This window comes from Xiphophorus couchianus, chromosome 6, assembly GCF_001444195.1.
Source record: "Xiphophorus couchianus chromosome 6, X_couchianus-1.0, whole genome shotgun sequence".
Classification (NCBI taxonomy): Eukaryota; Metazoa; Chordata; class Actinopteri; order Cyprinodontiformes; family Poeciliidae; genus Xiphophorus; species Xiphophorus couchianus.
Window position 1 is genome coordinate 22506726 of NC_040233.1, and position 22052 is coordinate 22528777.

At 35.8% G+C, this 22052-nt stretch overlaps 1 protein-coding gene across 2 annotated transcripts; it reads left to right on the plus strand.

Moving 5' to 3' along the window:
- Positions 1-1091: 1091 nt before the first annotated feature.
- Positions 1092-20082, plus strand: acss2l (acyl-CoA synthetase short chain family member 2 like). 2 transcript variants are annotated; one of them, XM_028021274.1, is made up of 19 exons: positions 1092-1492; positions 1562-1735; positions 3208-3403; positions 6304-6395; positions 7513-7616; positions 9940-10012; positions 10117-10192; positions 11070-11154; positions 11926-12063; positions 12543-12713; positions 12791-12924; positions 13537-13669; positions 13949-14005; positions 15035-15115; positions 15261-15369; positions 15486-15554; positions 16986-17162; positions 19633-19707; positions 19788-20082. In XM_028021274.1, the coding sequence occupies exons 2-19, from the start codon at positions 1612-1614 to the stop codon at positions 19913-19915; spliced, it is 2022 nt and encodes a 673-aa protein (XP_027877075.1). In that variant the 5' UTR covers positions 1092-1492; positions 1562-1611; the 3' UTR covers positions 19916-20082. The 2 variants fall into 2 exon arrangements, with proteins under 2 accessions (XP_027877075.1, XP_027877074.1); XM_028021273.1 differs by lacking the exon at positions 1092-1492 and having other exon boundaries at positions 1502-1735.
- The last annotated feature ends 1970 nt before the right edge of the window (positions 20083-22052 follow it).

The following is a 22052-nucleotide window of genomic DNA, read 5'->3' on the forward strand; positions in this document are numbered from 1 at the left end:
TAAATCATCTCAAAAGAATGTTAAAAACAAAAAAATTGACATTTTATATTTAAAATGAATGCATTGTAAACACTAAACCAGGGATGTCCCAAAACTGATTGCCTGTGGCCCTTGACTTACATTTCAAGAATGAGACAATTTGTCCTCTACCTCCTCAAATCTGCTTGGAATTATTTTATTAAACTTGGCTAAATACAACAAGTTTTTTTTTTTTCAAAGAATGAGCCACTGACATCCTTATTTTATTGCTCAGAAACAACGTTTTGTTCTATTTTTTTTTCCAATTGATACCAAAAAAACAAATTAATTTATTTTAATAAGGCAAACCTGCAAAACCCTATTTAAGTTTTGGGTCTATAATAATTTACACGTCCATTTCCAACAACAAATCTGACTACTTTATTTGTATAACTAAAGTGTCACATGCTTAATCGCTCAATGGCTTATCACTGCAGTCTTCAAACTTTCTGCCTCGGGGGCCAAAACCCACAAATTTTCGGGGGGCCAAAATATTAAGTACATTTAAAATGTAAAGATGTTGGGGAATTTTCCCCCTCTGTTTTTTAGCTTTACTTGCTTGATAATAAACTTTTTTTCTGAAATCTATGAATCCTTGAAGATCCTAAACTTAATCACTGCAAAACACTAAATTTTACCAAGTATTTTTGATATAGTTTGTGATGTAAATATTTTTTATACACTTAAAATTATGCAAATCTAACTTACAAGTAACATTTCAAGAAAATATAAGAGCTTGGTTTAAATCAATAATTCCTTAATATTGATTTTTTTAAAAGTACTTGTTCCTTAGGCAGATTATTTCACTTACAAAAATAAATTTTTCATCCACCCATCCATCCATTTTCTAACACCCTGCCAATGTAACTGGTACCTTTCCACCAAAATTAAAGAATTATTGACAAGATCCTATATCTTGCTGAAAAGTTGCGTGCAAGTTAGTACGCTTGAAAAAAGACAAAACTAATATATTTGCACTTGAAAGTAGACCAAAAATACATGGTAAGATTTTGTGTTTATTGTAGTGAAGAAAAACAAACTATTTCAACATTTTAGGGTCAAGTTGTTTTCTATTTGGTTGGGACAATTTGTACCAGTCTTGACTTGTGGTTAAGTCAAGACTCAAATCAGTTCAAGAGCCACAAATGGCCCCCGGGCCACAGTTTGGACCCCCCCTGATATACCAGTAAACAGCTGCTGCGTCCTGTGTGTTTTTTCCTCATGAGCGCGCATTACCGTCCCTCTGAAAACAAACATCAGCCTGAATCCACAGCATTCATCATGCAGCATACCACGCCTCCCTCCTCCTCCTTCTTTTTCTCCTCAGCCAGCCTTTGGCTTGGAAACATAATGTGATCAGCATGCCAGTGGAGGCCCATCCAACCAAAAAGTGGGAGTGCTCCATCCCGCGAGCTGATTGGCTGCCCTGACACTAAGCAGATTGAGGGAGCAGTCTGCAGATCCGGGATTAGAGGTGGGTCTTTATGCATGCTGAATTGTGTTGCTTCATTGCAAGAGGCCTTGTTCTCACTTCACCCTGCAGGATTCACCAGAAAAGACTCAACATTAAAGACTCAACTTGTCTGCCTCATAATGGTTGTTCCTGAATCTCAAGGAGAATTGTATCACCCTCCTCCTGACCTACAGAGGGATGCACATGTGCCTGATTTCAGCTCCTATGTGGGAATGTACAAGAAGTCTCTGGAGAATCCAGAAGGTAGGTTAGACTCCCCACTTCTCTCGGCCTCTAAATCCCAAACCGTTTCAGGCTGAGGATGATTTACCTGGGATGAGGATGATTTAACAAACACTCAACACTCAACCTTAAATCGACCCTTAATAACACAACATGGAGATGAAAATATTAGTCTCTTAACTAGAGTACTCATAAGTTATACTCAATTAAGATTAGCATTAGTTCAAAATATTTTTACTCAAGTAAAAGAAAAAGTAGCTGTCCAAAAAAATTACTCAAGAGTAAAAACGTATTTGGTAAAAAGTCTACTCAAGTACTGATCAAATTATCAATCATTTCATATTTAAAAATTACTCCATCAGATGGACCAATTAAGTCAAGTGGACATTTTTTTATCTTAAGGAAAAAATGACAATAATTCATTTAAGTAAATAAAATTTTCCAAATCAGTTTTTTTCATTAAAATAACTTATGAAGTTACAGGTGTGTGTCTGAGTCTGGTGGATTTTTGGTTAAAAAATATTTGTTTTTCATTCAGTGGGTAGAGAACCCGGAAATTTTAGTCACGAGTAGCCAGATAATAAAATTACTCCACTACAAGTAAAAAGTACACCATAATAAAAATACTCCTAAAGGTACAGCATTTCAAAAAAGTTACTTAAGTAAATGTAATTGAGTAAATGTAACTAGTTACTTCCCAACTCTGCTCTTAACTCTTATTGTTGTCTTCTTTGTTCATTCTAATGAGAAGTGATTTGTAAATGTGACGGGTCACAACAAAACCATGAACAAGTTGACTAGAAGTGTTTAAAGTTATGTACAGATTCTGAAAATTTGGAGTCTAAACTTTCCAATTATGTCAAACACACGTAAATCAAAAAAGAAATCTTGTGTGCATTAATTTTTTATTTGTTATTTAGAAGCATAATAAAAGAAAAATAAACTTTTCGTTGCTTTGGCACAAACAAATATCATCTTCTGCACCATTAAATATAAAAAAATATCCACCCATTTCTATCAACTGTATTTATTTGCTGGTTAAGTCATTTTAATTAAATAGACATAACAATAACTACTGATGTGTGATCAGAGCATTATAAACAATCAAAGTCGTAAAAACAAAGACCAGTTCTCGCCAACTGAAGACACGTTAACGGCAGAGCCGTTCAAAAGAATCGAATTGTTAGCTAAATACACATTTATACTCAGAAGGTATAACTTAGCTTCATCCGATCATTTCAGTTGTTTTCTCTTCAGTTTTTCTTTTGAGTGCCCCGCTTTTAAGCCACTTATTATTATTTTAAACAATCCTCAGGTAAGCTAGCTGTAGTGTCGCACTTTGAGCTGACGTCACAGTAAAATAAACGGCCGTTTACATGCAGTACCTCGACGACCACTAGGGGGCACCCGCGGACCACCGCAGTTTGAAAAAGGCTGCTGTATTTTAATACATTTCACCCTAAAACGAGTCTTAAAATGTGAATTTATTTCAGCGTTCTGGAAGGAGGTTGCAGATGAGTTCTTCTGGAAGAAACCAGCCACCGGTCCAATGCTTCAGTACAACTTTGACGCGACAAAGGGCAACATATTCGTCAAATGCATGGAAGGAGCCAAAACCAACATGTGCTATAATGTCTTGGACAGACATGTGAGGGAGGGGAACCTCAGCGAAAAGGTCGCCTATTACTGGTAAGCAAAAACTAAAAAACAAACAACCAGGGTAAAAAATACAAAGGTACCGGTACTGATTTGAACTTTGTCAGGTATTCCAGTCAAAACCAACTGCTGCCAACTACACTGTACAAATCCCACTTAGCAGCAGCAGGAATGTCAGGGCCTCAGTTTCAGGGTTATAACAGTTTTAGGTTTTCCATTATAGTTTAGTTTTATTTCATTGTCACTTTCTGTGTAATTTAATTAATTTTAATTCGTTTTTAGAGTGTGCTTGCTTGTTTTTATTAGTTAAATATTCTTTATATTGACAATAAATTATTGCGATCAACGATAATATTGATGTTTTGAGACTATTTTCAAGTAATATAATGGTAATAATATAACAACGCAAGGACACATTCTCAAAAATTAATTAACTTTAGATTCTAATTAATATTTAACACTGGAACTGGAAGACATTTTAATCATCAAAAATGAACAAAACAACAAACAAAATAAATTAGAAAATGACTGTAAACAAAATTGTCCGTCAAATAAAGGTGAGGCCAAAGCACCAGACTGAAGACTTTTGTTATCCAGTTTTTGGTAGAAAAAGAAAAACAATAAATAATTAAAATAAAATTAAGTTTGTTTTAATGTATCATGTGATTAATTGAATTATTGCATATTTCAACCGGAAACTGAACTATTATTTAGTTTTAGTTTAGCGTTTATTATCTGTGTTGGTAGTTTTAATTCTTTCATACTTTGGTTAATTTTTAGATGCAGAAGTCAAAAAGTAAAAGTTATGTGATTAATCACACACCGGGGAACAAACACTCAACAGTATGTATATATATATATATTTTTTAAAATTATGCAATTATTGTTGAACAACCAACTGACTCTGGCATTTTCTCCCAACTTTTGCTACCGCCATTTTGCAGACTAGCGTAGCGTAGCCGCCAGCAGTAATTTGCCGATTTCTGACGTAAACTGCTCGTGTGTGAAAAAGAGAAATAGAATCATAAACATAAAAACTAAAGATATCATATCTACAATTTCAGTAAGTTTTGGTTTTATAAACACTCAGTATTGTTATAGTTAATGTTTTCCCCCATTGATTACAATTAACAAAATTGTTTTCTCAATTTCAGTTTTTGTTATTTTGTTAGTTGTAGTTGCTTAGTTATCCCACTTTACATCCTTTTCAACTTTTTTCTGCCTGCTGTACTTTCTATTGTTTCTGCAACAATACATGAAGGCAGATATTTGCTTTGTCAACTGCAGAAGCTTTTGCAAACAAGAAGCAGTTGCTCTACTAGCTCAGCAGCATAGGGGTTCAGTGGAACATGGCCATACTGCCGATCATCCAAGCATTTTAAAACTGTTTGCACCAAATAAACAAAACACACACATTATATGTGTTGGCTGCAAAAACACTTTTCCGGCACGATTTTTAAAGAGGTATAACGGTTGCCCTGATGGTTTGTTTTGACCATCATCTAAACTGTTGTGACTAAAGGTCGGATTTTAAAACAGCATGACGACAGAAAGTATTTAAATATCTGATTAAGGGTTTAATCAGACAAAACAAAACAACAAAGGAAAGTGCAGAAATGTGTAGGATGACGTTTAGCTGAAAATATTCCAGACACTAAGTATTTTAACTCTTTCACAGCTACTGTACCTTTAATCACATGAACAAAACATTTCCTACGCAGATAAAATGAAGTAAATTTAATTCATAAATAAATAAATTTACAACTTAGCTCTTGCTGTCTACTTGGCTATCTAGCTGCATATCTAGCTAACTAGAGAGCTAAATAGATAGCATGCTAACTTGGTAGCCACCTAAATAGCTAATTATCAGTTTAGCTTGCTACATAGAGCCGTCTAGCTATCTGTCAATCTAACACTCCAAATTATCTAGCTTTCTAGCTAGATATTAGCTTAGGTAGCTAGCTGTATGGTTAGGCAAGCTACATATAGACATCTATTGAAATGGGGACCAAGCTAATTACAGCACAGCTAGCTAGAGACTTTTTTACTTATTTATTAATCATATTTATTGACATTTATAGTCTTAAATATTAGTAAAAGGTAGCAAACGCTAACATGTTAAACCAACTTACATTAAGCTATATTATGACACAATTGCTATAATTTGTGCAATTTAATATCAATACCAAGCACAAATATATATTACAAGAAAATGAGATTGAAGCAGAACAACAAATGACAAAATGGTGCAAAATTCACTACATTCACTCACAAATTTGGTTATTCAGATGAAAGCAATATGGAGGGGCAACAATTGTTTAAGGATAAAAAGAATGGGTCAAATAAATAATGTCATCATTTTTGTTGTTTAACAGTAACACACTAACTGGGCTGCTGAAAATATTTAAATAACAGCTGCTTTTATTTTACTGTAAAGTCAGAAAGTTTGAGACTTAAGACATGTTACATTTGCCATCCCATCACTGATTGCTCATTTATTCCATTGTAATTTTCAGTCTGATTCCACAGGTTTTTGCAGCGCTCTGTCCTACAGTAGCGTCTTACTATGAATCTGTCTGCTGCTTTGCCAGGCAAAATGACAAGTGGTTTTTATAAATAGCTGTTCTGACAAACATCCAAGCCAAATATAGACTTAGTAACAACTGGACCTCATTGACTCCACTATGAACTCCAGAGCTCTCACAATGCTGGACCGTACTGCGTCACCATTTTGGTAATTTACCTCTTTTATGTGCACTAATGCAGTTTCCTGACTAATAGACGTCTCCCTCTCTGGTTCAGTCAATATAATAAAAACTCTAGGTTTTCAATGAGTATTCAGAGTAAATCGCACATTATTTTTGTCAGCACACAGGATCTTTAGAATGCTACATGAATGAAATACAGAAATAATCGTTTTGTTGTTTTTACAGGGAGGGGAACTCACCTGAACATCACACGACCATCACCTACGGACAGATGCTGAGTAGCGTCTGCCGCTGTGCCAATGTGCTCAAGAGAATGGGTGAGAAAGTCACCTGAGTAACTGAAAATGACAAATTCTATATAATATTTAATATACAATATTGAATTTCTGACAGCTTCAATGTAAAAAAGCTCACTTATTGAATGTAACCTTAAAGTAACATTAAACTAATTTACATTTTTGTTGATTTTACTCTGCTTCCCCTTGCTATTTGCTAGCTGGAACACCAGTTAGGCATTATTTAGGCTATCTAAATAATGTATATAGATACAAAGTGTCTTAGGTCAAAGGCCTTTTCAGAATAGAATATTTTTTAATTAAATTGAATTTAACTAACAATGTAAATATGCTTCTAACTTTCTAACTACCTAAGTAATGAGATAGCTAGCTAGCTAATTACAAAGCTTGCAAATCATTAGCTATATAGCTAGGTATACAGCTAATAACAATAATAAAGCTAATTACATTGAGTAATTAGCAATCTACCCATCTCATTACTTAAATAGCTAAGTACTTAGCTTGCTAGCTTTACATGTACGTATAGTGATAATATATATAGCTAGCTATCTATATAGCCAATAAAATAACAAACTAAACATAGAGCTAGGTAAATGCCAAGCTAAATTGCTGGCTATCAACATTACCAATAAAACATCCACATGTTAAACTAAATTTTATAGCGTAAAGAATATAAATATATCTATGGACAGATCTACCTAGTTTTAATGTAGTTAGCTGTCTACCTAGCTTAATCTGTAGCTAGGTGGATAGCTAGCTAAACTACAGACCATCAACAGTAGCTATAAACTGTCTGCATATGTTATGATTAATTTTATAACGCAAAGAAATGAGACCAAAATAACTTTTGAAATATTTTTTCACATTTAATGACATAAATATGATGTATTACTAAACTGATAAATCTGTGAGGAGAATAATGTAAAAGGATAAAAAACCAAAAACCGTTTGCCATGTGATCCAATTCTGGCATTCAGTTTTCTTGGTTAGAAGTAGATCAACAGCCCAGATCTCAACTATTCGTTCACATATTAAGCTGCAGTTATAATTCAGCCTTAGCTGAACTGTTCCTCTGACAAACATTTTTAAATTTAACCCTTCAAACTTAAATAAACGGTTTCTGTGTTTGCTTAACCAGGAGTGAGAAAGGGAGACAGAGTGTCCATCTACCTTCCCATGATCCCAGAGCTCGTCTACACCATGCTGGCATGTGCACGGATAGGAGCCGTCCACTCTGTGGTGGTGAGCATGGGCGCCTGCTCAGGTTGTAAAACGAGCAAGAAAATGTGGAAAAATACACACAAACCTCCTCTTCTGGCTGGGTGTATGCTGATTAAAAAGGCTATTTTAACCGTTCTTTGCTAGATTTTGTCCTAGAAGAGTCCAGGCGATGCCGTAATTACCAGTGTAGAGAAGCAACAAATTTCAGTTGGGTGTAAAACTGTGGTGCGGTGAAAGGTTTTCTATAGTTTCATATTAACTTATGGTGAATGAGATTCATTTAACACTTAGAAAACAAACTCAGACTCTGGTAGAGTTACGTTTCCTGTGCATGACTGAAAACTATTAGAGAAGACTGGAGCCACTGAAAAAAAGAAAGAAAAAACTGATTTTAATCACATAGTTCAGAGAATTTTGACTTTAATTTCAGTATTTTGATTTAAAAATCTCAATTCTGATTATGATTCCCAGAATTTTGACATTAAAGTCAGAATGCTGCTTTTTTTCCTCAGAATTCTGAAACTAATTTTATTCTGATTTTAATTTGAAAATCATGACTAATTTCAGAAATCTGACATTGACGTTGCCTGTCATGATAAATTTTGCTGAACAATACATTTTTCCAAAACGTATTGCAATAATCAATAATATTGCTGTTTTTGCGGTAATACAATCGTAATGTTGGCAAAATAATGCAAGAACACATTCTTAAAAATCAATAAACTTTAAAGTATAATTAACATTTAACACTAGAACTGGGAGATATTTTAAATAAACAAAATAAACAGTCCAAACAACAAATTATGAAGTTTCTGTAAACAAAATTATCATTAAAAAAAAAGGCTAGTTGATAACAAAATAGCAGACTGAAGACGTTTGTTGTCTAATTTTTGGTAGAAAAAAAAGAGAAAAACAATAAATCATGCAAAATGATAGAGCTTATTTTAATTGATTAATTGATTAATTGCAACAGGCCTCGTTGGGTAAAAACACAAAACTGGGGGAGCAAAAACAAACTCCACTTGCTCTATTGTTAATTATGATTTGAACAACAAATTAAAAATCAGTTTTTCTTCTTGTAAAAATCACTGTTCCCACCTCCTCTGAGAATCCAAGTATACATTTTTGGTCTCATTTGGTTTTCTAAAGAAATCTCTGCTCCACTCCCACATGATAAGTTGATGCTGTCCTCATTTATACAAACAACCATGTTGCAAGTTGCTGCTCTGACCCCATTTCCACAGAGAAACCCTCCGTTTCTGTCAGCGCAGACTGCCGCACTCCAGCAGTTATCAGCTGTTTTCTGTGTGAATGCTGACAACACCTGCACTCAGTAAATGGGTCAGACACGACTGGCTGCTTCCAGCTTGGGAAAGCTATTTTAGCGGTTTAACCTTCCCCGTCCACGCGCAGGTTAGCGGCTGTTAAAAATAAACGCAACCCTCCAAGGTGAACTCTGCATGACCAACAGAGGCCTGATTTTGGCAGACTGTTGGACTTTCTCAAAGGTTTGAGCCAATATAATTTATTATTATTGTTCTGGTTGGGATTGTTGCTGATCAATATGAATAATCATGAAGATATTCAGACTCAGGTGAGTAAACGCAGCGACATTCTGCTGAGTCCAGAGTCTGTCGTGACCTGAAGCGTTGCCATCCCCACTGAAACTTTACACTCCATGAACTGTTAACCTTGGCCTGAGAACAAGATGGCAGCCATCTAAAAGAGCAGCTAACGGACGGATGGCTCATTATGTAAGATTAGACAAGGTTATTCAGCTATAAATGGGAATAAGAGAATGTCATGTCTTCTCTTATATATATACAGTATATACATATTATTATTTCAAAAATAAATTATTCACGATTAATCGCGATAAATCATTCCAGAATTTATCTTGTAAAAATCACTGTTCCCACCTCCTGTGGGTTATCATTTTTGGTTATCATTTTTGAAGGGCAAAAATGGGACAGCCCATTTTTGAACGACAATTTTGTTTGCAGAGGCTTCATAATTAATTTACTGTTGTTTATGCTGTATTGCTTATTTATTTTGGATATTTAAAATGTATTCCAGTTCCAGTTTAATTCTAATGTCTATTAGAATTAAGAGTTTATTGATCTCTGAGAAGGTGGTTGCATTATGATTATGCCACTAGCATTATAATTTGTTTGAAAATGGGTTCAAAACTACAATATCAGTTTATTGCATTAACTTCTGGGGACATTTTTTTTTCTAGTAAAATTTGTTATCGTGACTGGCCTATTGACGATTGTTTAAAAAAAAAACAATCATGATTAATCGCGATAAATCATTCTAGTATTCTTCTTCTTCTTCTGTTCAGTTTGCAGGATTCTCCTCAGATTCTCTGTGTGAGAGAATAATGGATGCCCAGAGCAGCGTTCTGGTCACAGTAGGTACGGCAGGATACAATCACGCTGCAGCAACCCGCAGGCTGCGAAACGAAACTCATCTGTTTAGTTTCACACCTCATCATATGCTGCACATCCCTCACCCACAGATGGTGTTTACAGAGGAGACAAACTGATCAACCTGAAGCAGATCTCCGATGAAGCGCTGGAGAAGAGCAGGGAGAAGTAGGTTTCCCAGTTCCCAGCAACCAGTCGTATTTACATAAGCCGCTGCTGGTAATGGGACGTAGAGTGCAGTCAGCTGCTATCAGAGTGGCTGCAAACAACAGACCGCCAGGGTTTTAGATTACTAGGTTGCCGGGCAACATGGAGCACTTAAATCCATCAGGAAAAGCCCGAGCTGCTCGTCTCCAATGGGAACAAGCACCAGAGAGGGATGTGAGCGAAAAGGCAGAGCATGCTGGGAAGGGTTATCAACCAAGGGACACAAAGAGTCACAGGTGCAGATGTGGGTTTGAGACAAAAGACTGGAACAAAACACCGACATGAATCAGATAAAAATACGACTTTGAGGCGAGATTTCACTTTCTAATCAACTGTGTGTTGCACGTCGTGCATTTTATTTGTCAATATTACAGCTACGACTAATGATTATTTTAGTTATCGATTTATCCATCTTTTATTCTGAAGAAATGAATTTGATATTAATTTATTTTTGTATCATTTCCACTTTATTCTCGCCTGACTTTATTCTCATAACATTCTAACATTATTGTTGTATTCTATATCATTTATATTTTGTGAGCGTGGCCCTACTAATCCGTCGTAGCTGGATTATACGTCAATAGGAGATTTTTTATTTATTTTAATTTTTACAAAAGCTGAACCAGGTTAAAACTACGCTACTTCCAAAGTCCCAACAATCATCTACAAGGTGAAATTCCTCATAAATGATCAGAGCCATCGTGGATATAAATGAAACTGAAAGCAGAAATTATCTGATAAATCAAAATGAAACTGAATCTGCAAGATGTTAAAATCTTTGAAAGCAAAGTTGCTCGTTTACTCACATCATTTTTCTTTTCTTAAATTTTCCTCACAGAGGGTCGTCTAGCATCAGCAAGTGCCTGGTTATAAAGCATCAAGCACTCAGGATGAAAACAGGAGCTTCATGCAACAAATTACAGGTCAGCATGTTTGAGTTTGCAGCTTTACTCTTTAAAATTGAGCCACCAGGAAACATAAGTGACATTTAGCTTTTCTGTGTACAACCCATGTGAAAAACATCATTTAATCTCATTTTACATTTATTAGCATGACATATTTGTCTCACAATAAGAAAAGAAAAAATAATTACGAGAACAAAATGTTTCAAGAATAAAGCTGTATGAGAATAAAGTTGAAATAATACAAGAATAAAGTCATAATATTACAACTATTCTGGTAATATTTCGACTTTATTCTCAAAATAAGACTATTTTTACATTACAATTTTATTCTTGTATTATTCCTATTTTATTCTTATAATATGACAACTTTATGCTCGTACAACTTTATTCGTGTAATATTGTGACTTTATTTTCATAAATATTACTTTAGTCTCTTAATTGTATTTTAGTTTTCTTAGTGTGGCCCTTATACCGTGTCACACCCATTAATTTCCTCAAAACCATTAAATCTCCCAGAAAAAACTTTAAAAATAATTTCTAGCCATTTGTGGCTGCGTGTTGTGATGCCTAATCAATTGAAATCATTGCTAGTTCAATAAACAAGAGCGCACTAAAACCCCAGCTTATCGGCCATGTTTGTTCACACAAACAAGGAATTTGACTTTGTCTTTAGACGCTTTAAGCGCACAGACATTTTGAGATAAACATAAAAACTTCAGAGAAGGATAACAATATGGATGCAAGTTGATGAATTTAAATGTCGAGCAGGTTTTTGTTTTGTGAGTCCAGACTCCGTGGGACTCGGAGCGGGACGAGTGGTGGGACGAGGCGATGAGCGACTCCTCTGAGGACTGTGAGCCTGAATGGCTGGACGCCGAAGATCCGCTCTTCATCCTCTACACCAGCGGCTCCACCGGCAAACCTAAAGTAATGGATCTCGCCAAAGTATCTTTCCACAGTTTGTCGAACTAAAATCAGAGCTTAAATGGGAGCTATTACGCGAAAACACTGCTTCTAAAAACAGTCCCAGCGCTTTAAGAAAAAAACAATCCGCACATTTCTTGGCAATAAATAAGTTCATTATTTTTTGACGGTTTCAAAAACCTCAAGAATGTAACGTCACCTAGCAACCCCAGCAAAGTCCAGCCTGTTACCTAGCAACCAAAGCTCCAGCACGTTCTGTCATCTGGTTTTACTGATGTATGTGCTGTACAATGGCTGCTGGAAAAACAAGCGTTTTGCAGTTGACTTGCTATTCAGAAACTAGCATAACGAATATACAAAATAAAATCACATTTCTGGGTGAAAAGTGGCCAGATTTTGGGGTGTGAAGACTTTTCCAGGACAATACAGAAAACCCTGATCAGCCTCTTTTATAATTCAGACTAACTCTTTAATCGCAACAGGGTGTCGTCCACACCGTCGCCGGGTATCTGCTCTACACCTTCCTCACCTTCAAGTGCGTTTTTGATTATCACCATGACGACGTGTACTGGTGCACAGCGGACATCGGCTGGATCACGGGTCACTCATACATAACCTACGGCCCTCTTGCAAACGGCGCCACCAGTGTTCTCGTGAGTAAACGTCAGAACTTCGCCCCGACTCCAGAGTTTCCGCTCCCTACGGTCTAAATGTTGTCGTGTGATTCCAGTTTGAGGGAATCCCAGTCCACCCGCATGTCGGCCGGTTCTGGGAGATCATAGAGAAGTACAAGGTGACCAAGTTTTACACGGCTCCCACCGCCATCCGCCTGCTGATGAAGTACGGACAAGAACCGCTGCAGAAGTCAGTTGCTGCTGTTTAATGTATCCCTTTTTATGGAACGGATTAAAAATGTATTCACTAAATATTAAATTGTTGTATTTTTTGTTGATTTGTTGGTTTATTTATTTTACTTCATAATTTTAAAACTTTTATTCTTCATTTTTTGGTTATTTTCTAACCTTGCGATAATAATCAGATCATAATCTTGTTTTTCTCTGCTCTGAATACAAACCACTTGTTAAGAGTTTTATTTAATTTCCCTTTGGAATCAATGAAGTATTTTTGAATGTGATTTTTTTAAATTGGATATAAAATGTCCATTTTCTGTTTATTGTTAAATAACTTTTTCATCTTCATAGCAATTAGTTTTATGCATTTGTCTTTTTTTTACTTTATAATATTGAATTTGTCTCATTTGTCCATTTTTCATCATTTCTAGTTTATAATTTCACTTTTTATAGTAATTTTCAATTTCTATTTTCTGCTAATTTCTTCATTTATTTCATAATTAATTTTATTTGTTTATCGACCAGCAGTATTTGTCATTGTGACAGGCGGACGATTGAATAATATTACATATTGAGTAGATATAACCAATGTCAGTTTTTTTTAGGTTTTTCTTTATGTTTCCAGGTACGACCTCTCCTCCCTGAGGATTCTGGGTACTGTAGGCGAGCCGATTAATCCCGAGGCGTGGCTGTGGTACTACAAGACGGTCGGTCAGAGCCGATGCCCCGTGGTCGACACGTTCTGGCAGACGGAGACGGTGAGAGAATCGCACTGGAGCGGATAATCAGAACTAGATTTCTACTGTTGCTGAATATTTTGGTGCCATATTTTCATTCTCCATTCATTTTCCACTCTTCGTGTTGATGCTTATTACGTTATCTTTGGTGTTTGGACTGTTAAATTAAGATTCACATAGCCTGGATTCCCACTAATTGATGTTATGACATCAACTGTGATTCGATATGTCGTGGTCATTGTTAGATTATGTGTGTGTCGATGTGTTAGTGATGTTTTGTTGTTTTTAAATCTTCTGCAGGGAGGTCATGTTTTGACACCTCTACCTGCTGCCACGCCTCTGAAACCAGGATCAGCTGTAAGTGACACGACTTACTCTGATAAGTTCAAGTAAAATCAAAATATTTAAAAGAAACAGACAGAATATTACGACAATAATAAGTGCTTCCATAGCTGTTGCTAAATCCAACATATGGCAGATATTTATGTTTTTAGAGCAACTTGTGTTCAGGTTTTCATTGTTTAAAGCTTTTCTCAAGGCAGCACTAGGAGGCTCTGGATGTTCAGATCAAAATCTGGATGTTTTAGGAGCTAAAAGCAACTCTGGACCTTCAGATCTCATCTGTCTTTTAATTCACAATGAAGGTCTAATTAAATAAATGATTCTTCATATAACCAAGAAAATTACAGACAAGCATCCTGTTAATGAGAATGTTAAATAACAGTGTCTTCAGTCAGAGGCTTCTTCTGATACGCTGTAATGCAGACTGCTACAGAAGAACCTTCAACTCTTGAACCCTTTGAGGCCCCATATCCACTAGATCAGTGGATATGGATATGGATGATGTATTTCTGGTTTTAAACAAATAAAGAAAACAGGGATTTTGTCATTTCAAGTATTACTAATTAGTTTCTTATTGACCAATAAATTTGAATGTTTAAATTTTAACTTGATATGAATGAGCTTCAGGCATATCACTTGCTCCAAAGCATCTATTTTCTGTCAAAATTATAAATTTGAATTCATGGTAGCCTGGTAAAATCGGCATTTGAATTTATTTTGAAAATATTTTCAATCATTAAATTGTAGGATATTTTTCAACGTTGAATGTTTATCCCAATGGACATCGGGAGTTGGGTTTATTCACCAACGCTTCATTATTTAGTGTTCCCATGCAAAGAAGAAAGTGTCTGTAACATTTTACAGCTTGTAATCTCATAGTACATTTGTTTTATTTTTATGAGTATAAACTGTCAGACTTTCTTGAACTACATGTAAAAAAAACCTTTTTTCCATTTATTTCAATGCGTTTGAGTTGAATTTAATTTAATGAATTGAATTGAATTTCTGAATGAAAGAACTGAGTTGACTTATTTTATATTTCAGACATTTCCTTTTTTCGGAGTAGAGCCGACCATTTTGAACGAACATGGAGAAGAAGTGGAAGGCGAGGCTGAAGGCTATCTGGTAAGCTTCCCAGGAGAACCAAACCATTCTGGATCTCATATCTCACCTTTAAGAAACATCTTCATTTCTAAATTTAAAGCTAAAAACTTATTAAAGTGTGAATTTAAATGTTGTGCACGAGTAAACGAATCTCTTCTTGTTGCATGTTTTCAGAAAGCCCTGGCCGGGAATAATGCGCACAGTTTATGAAAACCACGAACGCTTCGAAAACACCTACTTCAAGAAATTCCCTGGCTTTTATGTGACTGGTGACGGTGAGTCGTCAAAATAAAATGCCAACCGACTACACATCTCTGTTTCTCACAAGGTCACGGATGTTTGGTTTTTAAAGCTCTTCTGGAGGTTATGCAGCTTGTTTTCTCCTTTTCAGGTGCCAGGCGGGATAAAGACGGATACTTCTGGATCACAGGGAGGATAGACGACATGTTGAACGTGTCGGGTAGGTTTCAGAAAGTCACACCTTTCCTGTCAACCTTGTGCTCAGTTTGACTTTGGCTACGTTCACAAAAGTCAAATGTGAATTCAATCATTTCAACAACAACCACCAAAAATCTGATTTGTGCAACTTTCATATGTGGCTTTAAATCAGATATGTATCTGATTGTTCTCTAGGCATCTGCAGTCTGAACGGTCATGTCGCATTTTATCCAACTTTTATGTCATTGTGGTGAGACATGCATCATAATTCGGCACCAGAAGAAGCCAGACGCGCTAAATATGGACGTAAACAATGGCTGAAGCAAACAGAATTGACATCCTTAGCTAGCAAATGCGACCCATATCAGACTTTTTCACGGCAGTCTGAATAGCCCAATTCCAATCTTTTCACTCCAAAAAATCCAATCTGTGCCACTTCCATATGTGGAATTAAATATTGGGAATGCACCGACACAGAATCGGTCAATATCCATCCGATACAGAAAAACAGCCTGAATTAACTTTAAATGTTTCTTTTTTTGTGCTTAAAAATTTTATTAATCAAATTGAAGTGTTTATCCATTTACCGCCAAATTGCATTAGTCAACCATTCCAGTTTTACTGTGATTGTGGAAATTCATGCAAAATCAACACAATTTTTTATGCATAACTGTAAGTTTATTTAAAATTTTCCAAAAAATTGTCAAAAACATTGCTTTGACGTGACGCCAACTCCCATCTGTAAGTGGCGGTATGTTCTACACTTCTTATGTCAAGTTATAGTCTGCGATTGATTATTTACAAGTAATAAAAGACGCATTTACCATCATACATAAGTGTAAATATTGCAAAATTCCTTGCAAATATTTCTAAATTAACAATTTATTGCTAAAAACTACAACAACAAAAAAAGGCAAACTCTTAGAGGATTGATTGATGTGAAAAACTGTTATGATGCGTTCACACCAAACACGTTTTGTCTGGTTTACATTCAAAGTCTTTGAAGGTGCGTTGAGGGCGCTTTGGAACATTTATGAATGTTTGATGGGTCAAACAAATAGGCCAGTAATGGAAAACAACGGCAGAAGCGATTTTGACACATCCACATAGACTTTGAATGTAAACCAGACGCACTAAACGCGTTTGGTGTGAACGCACCATCAAATATGATTTAATTTTAAGAAGAACTTGTCAAATGCAGAGAAAGTTCTAACCATTTGTTTATCTGGTTTATCGATATATTCTGACACAAATGACCCCTTATGAACATTCGCGATCTTAATGTGGCAGAAATTGAAAGCGAGTTTGACGCCCCTGCATTAATAACTCCATTATTACTTCGGTAAACAGCTGTGTGGCGTCATCGTTCTTCTTCGGTGCACGCGGGTCGCTCTAAAAACTGTTATTGTTCACACAGAAGTGAGATTGTGTGTGTTTTTGTCTCATCCTTCAGGCCACCTCCTGAGCACAGCGGAGGTGGAGGCGGCGCTGACGCTGCACTCGGCCGTGTCGGAGGCCGCCGTGGTGAGCCGACCTCACCAGGTGAAGGGAGAGTGCCTCTACTGCTTCGTCACCCTCAAAGACAGCTGGGAGTTCGACAAGAAGACGGTGGCGGAGCTGAAGACGCTGGGTGAGGCTCAAACCCAAACATGGGGACATTGGTGGGAGAATATAGCTTCATGCTCAAATTGAAGAAAAGTTACAAAATAAAATAATTTTAATCGTACTGATTATACTGCAGCCTATTAATTACTGTATTAATTACCCTCTTCAATAAACCTTTAAATCAGTGTTTCTCAAACTTTTTCAAACTGAGGACCACTAACCCCATTTAACAAACACTGAGTAACCACCTACCTAGAAATTGCCCGTGCAATAACACATCCATCCATCCATTTTCTTACATCCTTGTCCCTAGTGGGGTTGGGAGGTGCTGGTGCCTCTCCAGTAAACGTTCCGGGCGAGAGGCGGGGTCACCCTGGACAGGTCGCCAGTCTGTCGCAGGGCAACACAGAGACATACAGGACAAACAACCAGGCACACACACACTCACACCTAGGGAGAATTTAGAGAGACCAATTAACCTGACAGTCATGTTTTTGGGCTGTGGGGGAAGCCGGAGTACCCGGAGAGAACCCACGCATGCACACGGGGAACATGCAAACTCCATGCAGAAAGACCCCTGGCCGGGGATCAAACCCAGGACCTTCTTGCTGCAAGGCAACTGTGCCCACGCAATAACACAACATCTTTATATATACAACCTGAAATGAAAGTATTAGTCTCTTAACTCACTGTTTTTATTCCTAATAATGTGAAGATGGTGCTGTTTTGTAAATGTGAAATGAACAAGTCGACTCGGGACGTTTTGGGTTATTTACAGATTCTGAAAGTTTCTAATGATGGAAAACACATAGAAATGAAAAAGTTCTTTACTACAAGTGTTGTGAGCACTAATAATAACGTTTTAGGGCTATTTGTAATTTGGGAGCATAATTACAGAAAAATAGATTTGAGTTGCTTTGGTAAAAATAAACATTTTCTTTCAGCCAGTAGATAGTCAACATAAATAGTTTTATTTCAGGTGTTAAGATGCAGTTAGTCAGTGCACAGCGCTGTTCACACGTCGTCACCATCATGTCACATTCAACACGCTACCCAGACCTAGATCTGCATTATTGTGGCATGCTGTGTATCATAATAATGTTCAGAAACAAAAGTTCTGCAACTCACCCAGAGAAACTTTCCATTGGTATCTTCAGGCTTTCTTTTTAGTGACCCGGTCTTAAGCCACTTATCCATTATTATTTTTAAACACAATCCTTTGGTAAGCTAGCTGAGCATGGCACTTAGAGCTAACGCCACTATAAATAATCAGTTGTTTACATGCAGTACTTCGACCCACCAGTGGCCCGTAGACCATAGTTTGAGACAGACTGCTTTAGAGATACAAAATACAACACACGATGTTCGAAATATGATGTTTGATACACAACATATAACATGCAACAGGCTATATACCATGGACAATGTACGATAAATCAAACACAACATGGAATAAATGACGTAAAATATGGAATATACAATATTTGCCACATCATACTGTATACCATGCTATATATTTGACTAACAATATGCAGCAAACTATATGTGATATATAATACCCGATTCATGATATCTGATATTCAATTAATACTGCTGGATATATTTATATTATTTAGTTTTGTAGCCAACAGCGAGCACCAACTAAACATACATCATATTTTAGATTTCATGAATCTACGCAAGACATATCGTACAAATAAACACAGATTGGCGTTTATCGGACACGGATGTATAGGTAAAAAAAAAAGCTTCTTTTTACTAGAATGTTCTTTTTAAATAATCTTTTCACCATGAACAACAATATTCAAGATCAAATATACATTAAAAAATATCCTGTTTGTGTCCTTGATGAAAGTTTGGTTCCATCATACATGATGCCTGAAAAGATTAAATAGACAGTTAAAACTTTTTATACAATGCAAATTCAACCAGTTTGCGTAAAGGTATTTTATAATGACATATTTAAGTAACTAACACAAATAGCTAAATTATCACTTTAAACCTTAAAGAAAACTATTAAATATCTAAAAAACTGATGTTTTTCTTTTCCATTAACTTAAACATACTTAAAAATTAAATCTTGTCCGTTAAATCAGATTTTGTACTTTTATTACATCTTGAAAATAAGGAGAAATGTAAAACTCAAACTCAATTTATAGCATTTAGCTAATTTACATCAAACAGAACACTGATACGTTTCTTTAATCATTTTTAAGGTTAAATTAGGTAAAAATATTCATGTTTTTCTAGTAATATCTTCTAGAGAGCTTCCAGAATAAAAGGTTTGAACTCATTAGTGAACTGATGTAGCTTCAAAAACAGGTTAAAATTTTAAGTTCTTGTTAGGTATAAAATACTAGCAAATAATGCTTTTATGTGTAAAACAATGAATAACTTACTATCAATATAGTATCCTAAAACCGAAACAGAAATTATATTAACTTATATTCATAAATAATTGTTTATTTCTCACCTTTTCTGTGTCCTCCTCTTAGTAAGAGAGAAAATCGGACCAATCGCCACACCAGACTTTATTCAAAACGCCCCGGCGCTGCCGAAGACGCGTTCAGGTAACGTCTGCTGCTTCCTCTTCCTCGACTGTTTCCCTATAAAATGCTCAGCTCCTCTTCTTCCTCCTCCTCTTCTTCAGGAAAGATAATGAGGCGAATCCTCCGGCAGATCGCGCGCAACGAGAAGGACCTGGGTGACCTTTCCACACTGGCCGACCCCAAGGTGGTGGAGGTTTTGTTCAGCCAGAGGAGCAAGGCCGCCGCCTGAGGAGGCGCTCAGAAATTTAGAAAATAATTTTTAAAGCCAAAGAAAATGTTTTTATTGTAGATTTTTGGGCCAACATATTGTAATTTTTTAAAAGTGATTTATTTTTCTGCTGACACTTTATGTATATTTCCACATTAATCCAGCCATAATAAAACGTGTCATCCGTTTTTGCTGTTCCACCTTAATTCTCAGCGGCTAAATGTCGCCCCCATGTGGCAGGAATCATCCTCTGCAGCCGCTGCCTGAAAACCGCGCTCCCTTTTCTTGCGCAACAATGCAGAAAACTCTCCCACATGCAGTTATTTCAGGGAAATTAATATATAAAAGGGCGTCTTAAGGCAAGAGAGTGACACTATTTAGAAATTACAAACTTCAGATGATTTAAAACTGAGATAAAAGAGAAGAAAAAAAAGAGATATTTGTCTCTTTTATGCAATCAGGAACACAGAGGAGAAAAGGAGGAGAAAACGGAGATGTTGCATCATTACCCCCAGCAGCCGGGCTGCTTGTAACCATGGCAACCGCCTCCTCCTCCACCACCTCACATCTTCATCCCATCCTCCTCTCTTTTTTCCTGCAGATGTTTGGTAACCCGGCAGCTTCGATACGTTTTAAAAAAAGAAAATAGAAGAACATCAGATATTTATTTGATCTGGAGTTTACATAAAAGTGTTTCACTTTAATTTTATCCATTTTTCTTTATTTCTAATTTAACTTTATTTTATATCTACTTAAATAATCTATTTGAATTTTTCCCTGACATTTTTTTTGTTTTCAACTTGTTAATTTTGTCTTACATTGGATCTATTTTTCCCTTCCTTCTGGACTTATTTTTTTAATTTTTTAAATATTTATACCTTTTACTCATATTTTTCAGGGCTTTTTTTCTGTTTTACTGTTTAATTTTGTTTAATTAATCTTGAGTGTATATTCACTTTTTTTGTCTGATCTGTTCTCTTATTATTTATTGATTTATTAATGCAGGCCTAATTAGCTAGTTTATTAGCTTTGACTGTCATAAATACTTACTTACTTTGTAAAACTATATTTTTATAGTCACATCTGCAACAATAATACAAAAAATTTAAAGTATTGCTCCTGATTGTTAACATATAGTCACCAAAGTAAAGCTTTAGCTTTATTTTATAAAGTTTTTAAATATACGTACATCAACTTCTACATTTAATGGTGCAGTATTCTGAACCATAATATTCCCCCAGATGTGTGACTTTATGGAAGATGAAAACATTTTTCTGTCTTTTTCTAATATTTGGGGTTTTTGTAGATTTCATCTCAGAAAGACTTAAGTTACAATATTCAATAATTTAGTTGCTTCAATGCAGAATTTTTAAGGATTTCTTTAGACCTGGAGGTTAATAGCGATGCTCCGCTTTTATATTCCTTCAAAATTTAACTTTTTTTGAGCTCATTATTTGTGGCTTCACACTGATTTAAAAAAAAAAAAAGACTTCAAACTGCTTTGTTGCTTCCCTGAAGGATCGTCTCTGTATGCGTGAGCATTTGGGCTGCTGGGAGATGAAGCAGGCGGTGAATGAATGCGCAGCGTTGGGTTTGTGCCAGAGCCGTCCGAGGCAAACTCCAGAAACAAAAACAAAAGGAGGAACTAATAAGGCACTTAATGAAGGTCCTCTCTTTGTTTTCAATCATGAAAGGCAAAGACAGATGGTGCAACCGAACTCGCAGCTCTGCTGGGCATTTTATATGTGGTCGTTTGACAAACAGATTAAAACTGCAGCAGAAGAATAAACAAACTTTCCTTCAAAACAAAGCAGTATACACAAAAAACAGGATTAATTAACGCTCATTCAGGAAAATATGGAGCTAAATTGGAGCCACAAGGTTTGCACAAAGTTTTATTTTAAAACTGAAAACATATATTTTTTAAGTTTGAACTGAAGCCCATCACAATAAGCAATAAATCAATTAATTGAGCAATAAATTAAGATTTTACTTTTCTTTCTTTCTATGAAAAACTGGATGCCAAAAATCATTGGTGCTTTGGTCTCATGTAGCCCTTATTTTTGAAAAACAATTTTGTTTACACAGGCTACATAATTTATTTTGTTTGTTATTTCTGTTTTGTTTATTTATTTTGAATATTTAAAATGTCTTCCAG